This window comes from Lepisma saccharinum, chromosome 10, assembly GCF_977018435.1.
Source record: "Lepisma saccharinum chromosome 10, izLepSacc3.1, whole genome shotgun sequence".
Lineage (NCBI taxonomy): Eukaryota > Metazoa > Arthropoda > Insecta > Zygentoma > Lepismatidae > Lepisma > Lepisma saccharinum.
This window is the reverse complement of record NC_139238.1, coordinates 11,113,538-11,128,977: the sequence shown is the minus strand read 5'-3', so window position 1 is coordinate 11,128,977 and position 15,440 is coordinate 11,113,538. Positions and strand designations below refer to the sequence as shown.

The following is a 15,440-nucleotide window of genomic DNA, read 5'->3' as shown; positions in this document are numbered from 1 at the left end:
GATCGAGAGATTATCGATTTTGCTGTACATATATTTAGATTTTAAAGTGCCTGGAAAATCCCATGGATCTATTTAACAATTCTGTGATCGTGCGTGCCAATTCAATCTATAAGATTGCGGTTGAGTGGATATCAAGTTAGCGTGATTTTAGGATAACGAACTCTTATTCAGAAGGTCACCGATTAAATGTCGTGCTAGCCATTCTGTTGTCGGCGGTGAAGGTTTCTGCAGAGGTGCTGTGGCTGTTTCTGCCCTAATATATAGATATGATAAACCACTGTTGTCTCGTACGAATGTGTTCCATTTTACGTCGCCTTTCTTCCAATGACTAATCGCGACAACGAGGATGAAGTAATCATTAGATGAAATTAATGAGGAGACAGAAAAAGAACGCCCCTGGCTGGGATTCGAATCCGGAACCTTCGAAATCGTCGACCACCAAGCCGACTGATGCCATTGAGTATGTGCAGTTCAGTAAATGTTCTCTCTCTCTCTCTCTCTCTCTCTCTCTCTCTCTCTCTCTCTCTCTCTCTCTCTCTCTCTCTCTCTCTCTCTCTCTCTCTCTCTCTCCCCTCCGTTCCACCTCTAATTAATAGCGACGATGAGTTTGAGGATGAATGATGAATAGGTGGAACGATGATGGGACAAACGAAGTGATAGATACACTCATGCTTTACCTATGATTTTAACCTGGGATCTCCGGAAGCCGGTTGCAGTTCAGCAAAGCATAGGGTTTAAGTTGACGTGTAAGTGGGAAAACGTCAGAAGATAATACTCGTATGTCTTGGGAAAAAAAGTGGTATGAGAAACAGAGGAACGTAGCTCTAAAAATGGGGCTTTGTTTCAGTTTTATTTAAATAAACTCCTCTGAAGATCTCTATTTGGAGTCAGGCCGACATATCTCCACTTCAGGAGCGTATGTAGAGAATAAAACACAGGAGAAAAATCGATCAGAAATTGTAAATAATGTTATTCATATTAGTGAGATGATGATGATTCTGATTCTGGAGTTGGCAATCTGATTTCTTACAAGTTGGTAACCTGCTTTCCTATGAGTTGGCAACCTGATTCCTTATGAGTTGGCAACCTGATTCCTTATGAGTTGGCAACCTGATTCCTTATGAGTTGGCAACCTGATTTCTTATGAGTTGGCATCCGGATTTCTTAGGAGTTGGTAAGTTTATTTCTATTCATAGCCTAGGCCCACGCGACACAGTGAGATAGCCCAGATTTTGGTCTCAGTATACGCCACTGCTCCACTTCTAATCCTTAGCAGTAAGGTGGAGTCACATATCCCTAATTTACTGACTCAAATTTTAAGAGTCCGGCATATTCCTAAGAATACATTATTTCCTCTCTTCTGTAAATTTGATAAATTGAAGTTAAGTCCCTCTGGTTCCCACACAACGATATAATACATTTAATTGCTTTAAAGTGTATGAAACAGGCACGTAGCCAGGGGAAGGGCTAAGGAGGCTAAAGCCTCCCCCCGAAATCCTACAACTATCTAATTTAAATAGTGTATAGTGGTAAATAATTTTACTTCCTCTGCAGAATGAAACATCTTGTAAAATGCTGAGAAATTCATCTTCAGGTCTTCTACCCTCCCAACGTTTTTGCCTTTAAATGGCGGCTGCTGATACGGGATGAGCCCCTCCCGAAATAAAATCCTGGCTACAGGCCTGGTATGAAAGATACAATTTACACCATCCCCGTAAATTGTGTGTCCTGTACAGAGGCGCAACCATGGATTTTTGTCTGGGGGGCAAGTACCAGGATAAATGTATCAACAACAATAATAATGGCATTATTATTATTATTATTATTTCTATTACTATTATTATTACTAGTGGTAGTAGTAGTAGTATCAAAGACGTTATTATCCTCATAAATTACGCAAAGAGGGGGTAGAAGTCGGTACTAAAGCATTTGTTTGGAACAAACGATTTGAAAAACCTTTTCAACGCAGTCAGTTTCACATTAGCTAATAATGGTCGTCAATGTTTGCCCCCCCCCACTTAGAATTGACTTCCGTCGAAGGTTGGGGGGAGCAATCCCCCCCCTGTGGTTGCGCCACTGATCCTGTATTGGTAAAACAGATATATGGCAACCCCGGAACAGTTAATTTTTTTTCTGTATAACAACAATAGCAGTAAAGTAATACTTGAGGCAAAATCGAGAGCCAATTGAAAGAAGTGTTCAATTGGACTGGTAAAACTTATCAAAATCTACGTTATATGAAAACAGGGCAAACATTGTTTAAGTAGTAATCAACACTACGCCCCTTTCTTAACTACTGTACTTATATAGTTAAGAAATCGATCTAGGGTTCGCTGTACAAGCGTTCTCGTGTACATATTATTAGAGAGTTACTCAATTCCGTGTCATGGGATACATTGGCGAGTTCCAGTTTGGCGGACCTGATTATTTTCCTCATCTAAAAGCGGGAGTCTTGAAATTCTTGTTCGCCACCCACTGCAATTGTGGGCGAACGGGCATTCCATGTCGGGTGCCTGTTGGTGTGTGCAGACAAAACAGTGGCAGGACCTGTTTCTGGTGACCATATAGACGTCGATACTGCGATGCAAATAGGTTTGTATGCTTTATTTGTCCACTCGTCCACTTTCAAAGGGCATGTCTGTTTTTCATTAAACCTAACCTAACCTAACTATTCTATGATTGTACTTCAAGTTCAGAGGCCAAGAGGCCAACGGAAGGAACAGATGAACGACCCATGATGAATACGTAAAGAATGTTACTCACTCCCCAAGAAATTGTTATTTTGGTGGGGACTTAAACTATCACTCTATTAACATAACCTTTTGTCACCACACTTAAATAAAGCACAATAAATAATGGACATCCGCAGGATTTTTGCAGGGAAAGGTAACCAAGTTGTTTTTTTCCAGCGGCTGCAAATGATGCATATTTCTCCTCATAATATTGCTTCCTCAAAAAAACACTCCTTCAGATTGAAGTTGTCGTGTTTCTGCAACGTCCTTATAATAATTAACAAAAAGCATTCACTGAATCTGAAATGAATTTACATGTGTGAAATATATACTCTTAGGTTGTATTCATTTTCCGGGAAGGGGGGTCGTGGGCCCCCTTGCTCCCCAATGTGGCCGTCCATGCAGAAAAGCCAACCCAGGACTGGGCCTAGACCAAAACACTAAATTTGTACTCCCATTGTGGAGATGCGATAATTATGTCAAAGAGCCTATAGAACGCTCTTTGGGTCGTGTATGAAATGAAAATCTTTATTGCATGTGAAAGTAATGGTATCGTGTTACTTTTTTACTTACCTTACTGTGATAACGCTTATTAACAAATAGTTACTTGACGTTTATTTGACTTTTTTCTCCCATGGAGTACAATTTTATAAGCATGTAAACTGAGGGCTGATGTTTTTGACCCGGACAGTACTAAGTCCAAGAAGCCATCACATGTTGCTATCAGGGAAGATCAAACCTGGCTTCTTCACGCATCAACTGATTGCGAAGCAATTTCGACCCCACCCCACCTGCATTTCTTCAAAAGCCACATGCAAGTCGGAACATGTACTTAGTTCGAAAGACCCCTTCTACATTTGGTAAAACAACTATTTGCACGTGGGATGAACCTGTAGGCTACAACGGATGTTTGAATACCATCTGCAGATGGTCGCTGATCCATTCTGCAAGTCAAGCTTCCTTTGAATTTGAAGTTTCGAAAAAAAGAACGCCATATCTTCTTGGAAGTCAACAGGAATTCTGTTTCAATGACCTTAACTTACGTACCTGTGACCAGAAACTAACTGAAAAACGCCTACTCGGAAACATATTTTTGCCAGTTCTTCTAACGTGTTTCTTGATTATCCGTTAAGGATACCTTTCTTCTTACTTGGACGACGCTGATGCATGTCTTTAACGTTTCTGAAGTTAAACTTTGAAATTCATTTATCTAAGGAACGTGTTCATTACATTTCGATGATTTTTCGTAGCCTACTACACACTGAAACATAGTGCTATTATAAACATTATGGCCCAAGGTAGAAATCCATATTTGTTCTACAATAGCCTGTCGCTATGTGTGGTTATCATTATTATAATCATAATTTTCTTCTTCATTGATTGAAGGTCAGTATTGCTGCTACAACCATTTTCGTTTTCTTCTTCAGAGAACCAAACCCAACTTGCCTAACCTAACCACCACAGATTATTTACTACCCCATAAAGCTACCAGCCAATGGGAAAGCTTGAAAAGGTTGTAGCAGCAATCACTTGCGTAGTGGTAAAGTTCTCTCCTTGTAATCAAGGGGTCCCGGGGGCGCCAAATCGAAAAGTTTTCCATCCCACAGAAATGTCGTTCAGGATTAATTACTAAATAACTATCACATTTGCGAAATAGGGGAGGGGGTGAAAGTTCGCCAAGTTGCAACCTTGACCCCTTACAACCCATTGGTTCTTGAGTGTCAGCATTTATCAAAAAGGGGGAACGCCTACACAGTGACGGGGAAAAGAAGGGAGGATTTTTTCAATAACCTTCAAAATTAGTTTTTTTCTTTTTTTTTTTTCTTCACCCATTATTTCCAATTCAAAGCTTTACACCTTAATTTTCTTGTATTTCAATTCTTCCTCCACACTCTCCTGCCATCTTCAGTAGGGTGTGGAACTTTGTTCTGTAATACGCTGATATATGTTTACAGCTACTCTTTATAGTTCGTGACTCGAGACGAGAACGAGACTGTTCTTCTTGAGACGAGAGCGAGAACGAAACACTGCAGATACTATTGGCTTCACATTCGAGAACTCCTTCACTCGTATCCTGACCATGTAACTGAAATATAAATTGTCTAGGAAAAACCAACTACAGCATTTTTAAACAAAAATGGCGTTCCCTTCTCCAGTCTTCCTGTCTGTTTGATCTGTAGTATATTTTGTGCAGAGGTGGTGGAAATAGATTTCAGCAACAGTACCTTGTTCTTCCTCCTCTTTCTTCCATAGATATTTACTTTCCTTTTCGAATAATTTGGTGACGTGCCCCCCCCTGTCCCCTACCAACGACGACGCCCGTGTCCAGAACAAATAATAATTCCTTGATGAATATAGCAGATGGCAGCTTTAAAGAAGAGAAATGAATATCCATTAGTTTTCAATTCCACTGTATGCACAGATATGCTAATCGGGACTGGACCTACAGTTTAATCTGGAATTTGAACTACTATGTGCCTCTACCGGGTGTCGAATCCGGGACCCCTTGATTACAAGGTAACGGTGTTTCCATTACGTCATCAGGAGGCCCTGAATATCCGTTCGTTAGGAAGTCGCTACTGGATACGATTGGCTACTTGTCTCGTATGTGGTGTGTGTACTTACTCATTTATGTCCCCCCCTCTCGTTTCTTAAAAAAAATCATTCGGTACAACGGCCATATCTTCATGGAAATCCAACTGTTTTCACTTCGATTCTCGTGTTCAAAAATTAGTTTTGGAGTAAATGGCTCGATAATTTCGTAACCGTCTCGCTTTTCGTGGGAGCTTTAATCTGCCAACAAATCATGTTTTCAGGTAACTTTCCCTTCCGCGATAGCTGAGGACCTCCTAATATGCCCCATGTAATCTTGATTCGTGTCCGTAAGGAACAAAGAAGAAATTATGTAGATGTTTGGAGGCAGTCGTAATGTCAAACATTGCACAACAGAACGGAATTTAAGTTTTCCACTTCAATGCTCCCCCAATCGTGCCACTTTCTTCTAGTGCTCTTTTCACCAACGATTTCACTCCTTTTTTGCCACTGGCATACGCAGAATTTTATTTCGGAGGTGGCTGGAACTATAAACGTGCAAACATAGTTCGTTGCCTTTTGAAGGGTAGAACGGAGTACACAATGAAATATTTCATAATTACTGGGGCTGAGCCGATACGATAACCAAACCGAAATCGATGTGTGAAAATTGTAATAATTAAAAGTTGATCAAAATATTTACTAATATTAGTGGGTATAAGTGGATATTTCCAATTGTGTGGAAAAAATTATTAGTTTTGCTTTATGTAATTCAAGAATTGCGTAAGAATATTAAAATACATCTTATGTATAACACACAACACAGTTTTTCAACACAATATTGGTGCAAAATTAAAGGAACTTCGGATTTTGCATAATATCCAGGTCCGCGAAAGTGGCGCGCTGTATTTTTGCGGACCCAGCAAAATACCAAAATGCTGGAAAAGTATCGGTAAATAAAATCCAACGGATGCCACCGGTTAAAAGTTACTCAAAGACAAAAATGGCAGTCGGGGATTATTTTAAGGGTTTTTTCAGTTACCACTTTGGTTTTCCCCGAGTTCATTACTGCTTTCGTCTGAAAATTTTGATGTTCTCAAAATTTCGGGAGGAGCTGTAGTACCATCATCTCCCCCCCCCCTGCGTACGCCAGTGTTTTCTGTACTTGGATTTGACGTAAATTATGACTGCCTCTTCAATTTGTTGTCACGTTGTCACTGATTGGAATGGACAGGTATTTCGAAGGAGGCTTAGGGCCTCCCAGATGGCGCAGTGGTAGCGTCGTCGCTTTGTAATCAAGGGGTCCCGGGTTCGATACCCGGTGGAGGCACATAGTGGCTCGGATCCCACTTTAAACTGTAGGTCCAGTCCCGATTAACCTTACTGTGCATAAAGTGGACTTAAAACACCAAATCAATCAATCAATCGAAGGAAGGTTAATCGAGAGTCTTTTCACATATCAGACTTCTTTTTGTTGGTGATAGGGGGATCATATAACCATGAATTATTATTATGATTATTAATAATACTTATCCTCATAGTAGCGATTAGACTAGAGAGGAAAAAATTACACAAAATAGGAAAAACACGAAACCTATATCATTAAAACGGAAAGTGACTCTTTCGGTACTTGGACTGTAGTTAAGGAGTTGCTCAAGAGATGGCAGCACCACGTTATCGTCAAATTTTGCTTTATATTGCAAAGTTATGCAACATTAAAATGTAAGTATGGCAAAAAGGTAATAATATATTGAAGATATATATAATACGCTGTACTATGTAGAAAATCCTGACCATTAGAGCCACATGTAAGAAATAATTGTCTGACAATTGAAGCTCTCCAATCGTTTAATTTTTGTTCAGAGTTGAAGAGTGACCTCTCTTTTCCTTAACGCTCAGTACGGGTTATTAGAGTCCAGCGCAGATAATTCTGCCGTGCTATGCGCGAAACAACTAAAGAAGCAGTGTTGCTAATGGAGCAGATAGAAAAATCGCTGCAGTGCGCCGATGCACAGCTGTTATGTACAACAATAAAATTAGAGAATTCAGGTCTATCTAACGTTGAGTTTTAAACGTCATGCATTATACCAGGACTAGGATTAATATGTACTAACAAGTGGCTTTGTATGTAGCTACTAAAAATTCGCAAAATATGAACTAACACATAAATAAAATTACCAAAAATGCTGCAAAGAAGACTTCTTCATACGATTCCTTATTTGAGTGATTTCAAACAAAATAAAAAAATATATATATTATTTTTCATTGCATTAATGCACTGGTGGCGTTCTAACTTTTCACTCCCAAAACCCGTATACACTGGTATGGAACTGCAACGGCAGATAATAACATGCCAACGTGTTAAACCGCTACAATTGCACCATAACACTCCTCCTGAAGCAGTATTATTATTTCCTCTCTGAGATCGGCGACAGTCGGTTGCCTTTGTTGTACATTTACAAAGGATGCCGGCTTCCACAACAATAACAAGTACATATACTGCCACTAGACGATAAGCTGCGCGGCTTTTTCTTTTGTTATGAACCAGGGCCGGCGCTAGTCATTTTGCCTCCCTGGGAGGTGGCGGCAGATGCCGCTCTATTTCGACCCCCCCCCCCCGGTCATTACGCAGAAACGGAAAATTGAAAATCAATATATTCCTAACTAAAACATCAAAATATAAAATAAATAATGAGACTTCTTATGCTATTTCAATACTATTCAGCGCAAAAGAATATCTCGCTCGATCACAGTTTTCAATAGGCTTATTTTTTTCTTCTCTTCAAATTTTGCCGCTCTGGGCGATGGGACGGTTCGCCCTCCCCTTCCGCCGGCCCTGCTATGAACTTGGTCACCCATCAAAGCATGGCAATTTTAACACAGAAAACAATATGTATCGCATTAAGCAGCAAAAATGACAGCCTCCTCTATGCAATTTCTACAAGAACACGTGCCGGAGCCAGAGTTGAAATGATGTTGGAGCCACATAATTTATTTATTTTGAATAATTCCAAAATTATGAAATATGAACAATTTGTTGCTGCTGTTCGCTGCTCTCTTGCCAAAATGCTTTATTGGGATGCTAACACCATGACTGGCTTCCTCCTTCATGAACTCGTGCACGTTGCTTAGAATTTCCCGAGCTCGGCTATGCAAGGTTTTTGATTTCAACTTCGACAGAACTGGAGGCATTATGGAATTTAACGTTCATTAGCAAACACACACTTTTACATACACACACGCAATACACGCACACAACGTCAAACCGGTCAAATACTTAGTATAAAATAAAAATATGGTGCTTCCAATCCAACAAAACTCACCGCCACTTTACCTGCCTTTTCCCCTTCCGTGACAGAAATAGTGCTTCATTATTACAGTTGGCAACACTAGTTACTAGCTAGCCAATGAACATGCACTGCATAAAAGAAGCAAGCACTACGCCGTGCTATATTGCCACATCAGCGTCCCTACCGAACGGTGGGAACCGCGAGCTGGAGCGCTATTCAATTGTTTTCAATGATGTTTGCGCGAGTGTGTCCAGGAATGGAATGACAATGTGGCAACAATAGCGAAGGTTTTCGAGCAGGGTAGAACACATGATGCTAAGAGAGAGGGAGACGAAACGAAAATTCGTTTCTACGCAACGGCAAATTTACGTGTGTGGCACTCTAACCACATATTGATACATGATCAGTGGCGGATTACCCACTAGGCACGTGCCTAGGGGCGGCAAATATTTTTTCCAGAATATCAAGAATAATAAAAAGTGTCTTACGTACACAGTGACAATTTAGACCTATGAAACCAATGTTTCAAATCAACGGTTTGCAATACTTTCGCTTCATACGAAAGAAACCTTGATGTATTGGATTTGTGTGTTATCAAGAAATGTTTCGTTGCTCTGCCTCCTTCAGGCGCCAATCAATTTGTTTTTAACCCGTGCTACTGCTGTGGCATTTATCGCTTACAATGACAATGCAAGCCGCCCAGCCTTTGTTGATTTGTTTTTGTAAATACATACCCCACGATCTTCCACTAAGCGTTTGTTAATGGCCAGGCAGGAAAGAAGACTGATTGTTTGAAACTCGCATGTGTAACAATGCCAGTCTTAAAAAAAAATAAACACATAACATAACATTACACACATAACATTGTTACATAACAGAGTTGGAAAGGTAACGCGATAAAGTTACCAATTGCTTTGTCTTCCAAGAAAAATTAACATTAAGTATGTTTAACACATATCTTTTTTCTGTGGTACGTGTGCCCCCTCCCCCACTAACCTTGGACGGAAATGAATTGTAGGGAGGGGGCAAACATTGACGGCCAAGTGTACCTGCAGGAGGCAATTACTGCCCGCAACTTCAAATTTTATGCAAATAAAAATAATTTTCGTGACATTTCCTTGCTCGCAATGCCTCCGGCTTTTCTTAGTCTTATCAACTTCAGAACCGTAGCTAGGGGTGGCGGCATCGGCCCTAAGCGCCCAATGATCTAAATGAAAATAAGTTGTAAAATTGATTAATTAATTTGTGGTTTTAAGTCCACTTTATGCACAGAAAGCTTAATCGGAACTGGACCTAACAGTTTAGAGTGGGATCCGAACCACTGTGCCATGTGCCTCCACCGAGTATCGAACCCGGGAGTCGGGACCCCTTGATTACAAGGTGACGATGTTACCACTACACCATCGGGGAAGCACAAAAGTTGTAAAAGAGAGAATGCATTGAAAAAATAATTCAAATTGTTTGTTCGAACACAAATGCTTTAGCATCAACCTCTACCACCTTTTTGCATAATTTACAAGGGTAATAACGTTTTTGATACTACTACCAACTACTACTAATAATAATATTGTTTGTTCCGGTTTTGTATCCTGGCTTGGGCATGGATGTTTGTGAGTGTCCATTCATCAATTTCATCATATGATCACTCATCCCCATCTTCGCAAATTAGCCAAAAATGCCACAAGAAGGGAAGTAAAATAAATCAAACCAATAATAATAATAGTTATAATAACAACATTATTATTAGTAACATTATTGTTATTAACATAATTTTATTAAAATTATATATTTTTTTATTGGTACGTTTATCCTGGTACTTGCCCCCCAGACAGAAATTCGTGGTTGCGCCTCTGTGCGTGTGCCGGTATATCTTTTCATGCACAAGGCAACAAAGCATGTTTTGCCCTTTTGAAATAAAACCTCCAGTTCTGACTTTATCAGAACCTAACTCGAATTACCTAACAATGAATGTGCCATGACCTCGGCACTTGGGGTGGGAACTGATTGTAGACAAATATTTTAAGCACACACACATAGCCTACACAATAGCATAGATTGTAGTGTTGTTTCTATTTAGCTATATCAATGAAAGTGGTAATTTTGAACCAAACCTGAAGTTTATTATCTGTATTAGCATCTGCAAATACCGGAAGCCTCTATGAAGTTTGACTCCAAAAATTAAACGAGATTTGCATCTAACGTTGTAGTAGATTAGTCCTCACTGTACTAATTAATGCTGGGCCAACACAGAAGTTTTGAGGCTCCTACTAGGAATCAAACCCACGTCCTTTCTTATCATAGGCAAGAATGCTCAGAATTCAACTAAAGATATTGGACCATAACTAACATAATGACTAGAAATATGTTTGACATCTAACACCCATACTTTTTTGGGGGGGAAGGGGGTCTTGTGTTAAAAATTTCTTCTTGTAATGGGTACATTGTCTTGCAGAGCCTTAAGAGAAATGGACAGTAATGAGGAAAATGCAGCTGCAGGGAAGAAACTAAATACAGAGATAAATCTAAAGGATGGAAATGACAAAGAAAACCAACATGGTTGTCCAGGAATACTATCTCTCGGAGGCCATGTTCGCCAGAGGACAGACAGCGAAGAGTCCACAAGCAGTGACGACTCTTCAAAATCTGCTCAGCCAGATAAGGGTAAAAGGTATGTAATATTTTCTTTTGTTTCTTGCAACAGATGATGTTACTATGTTTAATTGAACCTGTTGGTACTCGCCATGTTATGTAACAATTAACAATCAACAGATACATTACTGTCTTATTAGATGTTCTCTTAAAGCTATCTTCTAGCTTTTGCTGACAGGCTGTCAATGTTAGTTCAAAATATTTTCTAATAGATGGTGCCACTATTATCCTAATCCTAAATTAAAATTAGGATTGATACTATTGAGAATCTTTCTTTAAATAATTTATCATTTACAGATATTTGCCAATAATGCAATGAAGTGTATGTGAAGAATACTGCTTGAGAAAGAAAATACTATATGATACTCCTGTACTAACATGTTATGTGAAAGGGAATACAAATTCTAAAAACAAATTAACTATAATAACTTTACTGCTTGGTGGTTTACTTAATTTAAAAGCATAATTTATATTTTGTACAAAAAATAGCTTTTGAAAATTGAATTCAACATTGATGAAGAGGTTTTCTCAGGATATCAACCAGATAGGCTTCCGAGAACTAATGTGACTCTTATCTTCAGGGATTGAAGTGGCTTCTGAGCTTTCAAGCAGTGGCGAAGCGTCCTATGAGGCCGGGCCTACCCTAATATATTTGTCTATAACGGATTATTTTATTACTTATAAATTTCATTAAACGACGCTTAATAAAAGAAAACTGAAATTCTTGGTCTTCCGATAATTACCGCAAGTTTGCAAACCTGCCTGGAACCGTATCTGAGCATTCAGCGAGGCCCGCCCGAGAGTGCCTCAGCTGGTCCCATAACAACCTATGTGATTCGTGCGGGAAAGCATAATTTCAGGGGTGTGCTCGCCTGTAATATAACCTGAGAGGCTGGCCTCTTTTCTCTCTCTCACCCCCTCTCCCTGACTTCCGAAGAGTGCCGATCGTGTACGAGTGCGTGACGAAGCAGGCAGTGGACGTACAGAGCTTGTTGAAGCAGTGTTTCCATGGAAGATTCAGAGCTGTGCCGGGAGCGGAGCACACCCAGCTGCTAACATGTAGCGAAACTGTGTTGCTAACACCTCTAAGCCTGGCCTCCTAACCTATCAAAGTAGGCAATATTAGAATTCTAACTGCAAATAATGCATGCAAGTTGGTTACCAGTATTAAGTTTGGTGCTTTCAGCTCTTTTGAGGAACCGCTTTTTTCGCGAAGTGTTAGCTGCTGGATGTGCCCCACAGCAATCTCGATTCAGAGAGGGAAAGTATTTTATTTCTTTGAGGAAAGGGATATTGAGGCGAAATTTCCTTTCATGATTAGTGACATAACTGAAAACGCGCTACTTTTAAAATGGGGCAAAGTACGTACAATGCAAACATATAGAGAAAATCCATGTTACTGAAATTTTCTGGTCGGTGTGTTACACAGTCCATGTTCTCATTTAGCATTTCATCATTTTCTAAATCATATTATATTTTTTTTAAAAAAGTCGCCTGTTGAAGAAGAATTATATGCATAATGCAAAGTTAAAAAGAAATAATTGATTGATAGATTTAGTTTAATTTACTTGGCTTTCTGCCATTTTTGGCTAATTGGGAAGATGAGAATGAGCAATAATATGATGACATTGACAAAGGGACACTCACGAAGAACACCTATGCCCAGGTGGGAATTCGAACCTGAGGCCCTTGTCATAGCATGCTGTTATAACCAATCTGCCGCGGAGGTCAGCATTAAAAAGAAATAAACGCTAAGTGACGATCAAGTGAACCAACCATTTCTGTAATGCGAGAAACATTTACAATACTGTTATTGAAGTAGCAAATAATTTTTACGAGCAGCTTTAATCTAACAAATGTAAGATGGCTAGGGCCTGACAGAACTGCTTTTTCATTGGGTGACGCGTGGTCAGAACATCGAGTCTCATTGTCCCTTTTTTTCGACCTTCGAGACAGAAGCGCCTTTATTCTCAGATATCTAATCGAGACTAGATTAAAGTAGAATCTGAACCAATGCCTCCAGGAGGAATTGAACCTTCTACTTCTTGATTATAAGGCGAGAGCGTTAATCACTACATTATCCTTTACAATCACTATCCCGACTTAAGTAGACGAGATTCAGGCAATATGTTATCTTTTATTTTCTAGGGGCTATATTTTAACATACTACTGTTAAAAAAATCACATCTTCCCCTCCCCCCAAACCCTGCTCCGTCCTGTGCCTACCCTTCCAGAGACAGCACGCTTCGCCACTGCTTTCAAGAGCTAATGTCCCTGAAGATGAGAGTGATGTTAGCTCTCGAAAGCTCAGAAGCCTATCTGGATTGATTGATTTGCTTTATTTTACTTCGATTTTTTTGTGCCACTTACTAACATCCATGCCCATGCCGGGATTCGAACCTGGGACCCCTGCCGTCATGGCATGATGTGCTAACCACTCCACCATGGACGCTGACGAAGCCTATCAGGAAATTACATGGTTGATATCCCGAGAAAACCTCTTCATCATTCGCCGCCAGGAAAGCTTCAAGGACTATAACATTGTCTGAGAGTTTCTATAAAAAGAGAGAGCGAGAGAGATTTGTATAGCCAAAAAATGTTACTGTGGGGTCAATAACTGCCATCGTGGCTTTCCATTTGGAGATGCATGGTCAGTGCATTGCATCCAATTACAACTGACATCTGGTTTTCCAGATGCTAAGGCACCTCCAATAAAAGTTGGAGCTCATACCAGGGATTGAATCTGACTGCTCACACTGAAGTAGGTGAGGGCTAACTTGAGTAGACAAATATAAACCCGAAAGAGGTAGTCACTAGATATGTGCACAAAACTATTCTGTAGGTTTCCGACCAGTGTTTCACTTGTATGTGTTCAGTAGTTTCCTGTATCACACTTTCATGATACGGTCATCACTACTGCAACAGATCCTTTCAAAGTGACCAATACAATTTTCATGGAACGTGCTTCCCCATGAAGCCATCAACTCTATTTTGCCACTGGGCTTGTCCAATTAGCACATGCGAATTTGTGTCAATGGTCCTGACTAATGTAGATGGACCATTTTTAATGGAGTGGCTACAATTTTACATCATAGTGGTAGAACATGAGTGTTTTCTTTCCCCATGGCGCAACAGTCCTTGAGGACCAGAGCCTACATACCAACTGCCGATTTCACTACCTCATGCCTCAGAAGAGGTGTGCAATCATCCAACCAGTTACGGGGTAATGTGTGGTTAGCACAACAAACCCTCAGTCGTTGTACGTTTTTCCATGACTAGGTTATGCTGCTTATTCATAGGTCCCCAATTTCTTCACAACCACCGGTCCCATACACTGACTGAAATCTCAGGAGAGAAGTTGTTATTAGGGCTGAACTGATACCACCATTTGCCGATACCTTAACCGTTTCCAACCGATGCTGATATTTGTATAATTCCAGTTTAAAATAACAAAGGCTAGTTACTGAGTCACAAAACACATCATATTACATTATATTAATGATATTAAATACTCCAAATTATTCTCATATAACATTATATCTCTTAAAATGCCCTGTGGCATTTTATGTGAACTTCTTTCTACCCCCAGAGGATGCTAACGAAGAAGAAGATTTTTAAATGTTGCAAGCATTGTTAAAGTGTTGCAAATACACCGAAAAAATTGGTGGATTATTATAAGTGTCCCTGCTTCATTTCATAATCCCCAATTTCATCAGACATGTCTTTAAGAGGAGAGACAGTTATATTTGTAAAATAAAATTTATGCAGTGCGTATAGCGTACAACTTGCACAAGGAATTCAAAATAAATACAAAAGTAAACAACATTCTTATCGTTTGGATTAACCTGTAGAGGGAGGAAAATGACATAAAAATATACAAATACAGAAATATTTAATGCTCATTTGGCAGCTCTGTATATGCCCTGCTGTCCATTATTCTCTGTCATTTGCAATAAAAACAAGTCACTGCAGTGTCAGCATCAGCCATCAGTCACACAGAAGGGTAGAGCACAAGAAGAAAATCCACAACTTTCCCTCCCACAGTGACATTCATCCCTTTCCCAGGAACTCCAGAATGAGCCTAGCATTATAATAAGGCTTGTTTTTGAAAATGTCGCGTTCTTAACCCACAAGATTGTTTCACATCTTTCACTTCAGCCCTGCCTTTGATCTTGTCATCTGCTTTCCAGGAGGGTGCGTCATTTTCAGAAATGTACATGGAATTTTTGTGTGGGAC

The 15,440-nt window shown here is 39.8% G+C and overlaps 1 protein-coding gene across 4 annotated transcripts in view; it reads left to right on the top strand.

The window, feature by feature from the left end:
• Positions 1-15,440, top strand: part of LOC145993769 (T-complex protein 11-like protein 1) — a 111,844-nt gene that overhangs the window by 77,752 nt on the left and 18,652 nt on the right. For 3 of the 4 annotated variants that reach the window (XM_083129539.1, XM_083129538.1, XM_083129540.1), the window contains exon 2: positions 11,007-11,222. In XM_083129539.1, the coding sequence (XP_082985665.1) occupies positions 11,020-11,222 (203 nt within the window). In that variant the 5' untranslated portion in view covers positions 11,007-11,019. Of the gene's footprint in view, positions 1-1,033; positions 1,175-11,006; positions 11,223-15,440 lie in introns of all 4 variants that reach the window. The other variant, XM_083129541.1, reaches the window with a different exon arrangement.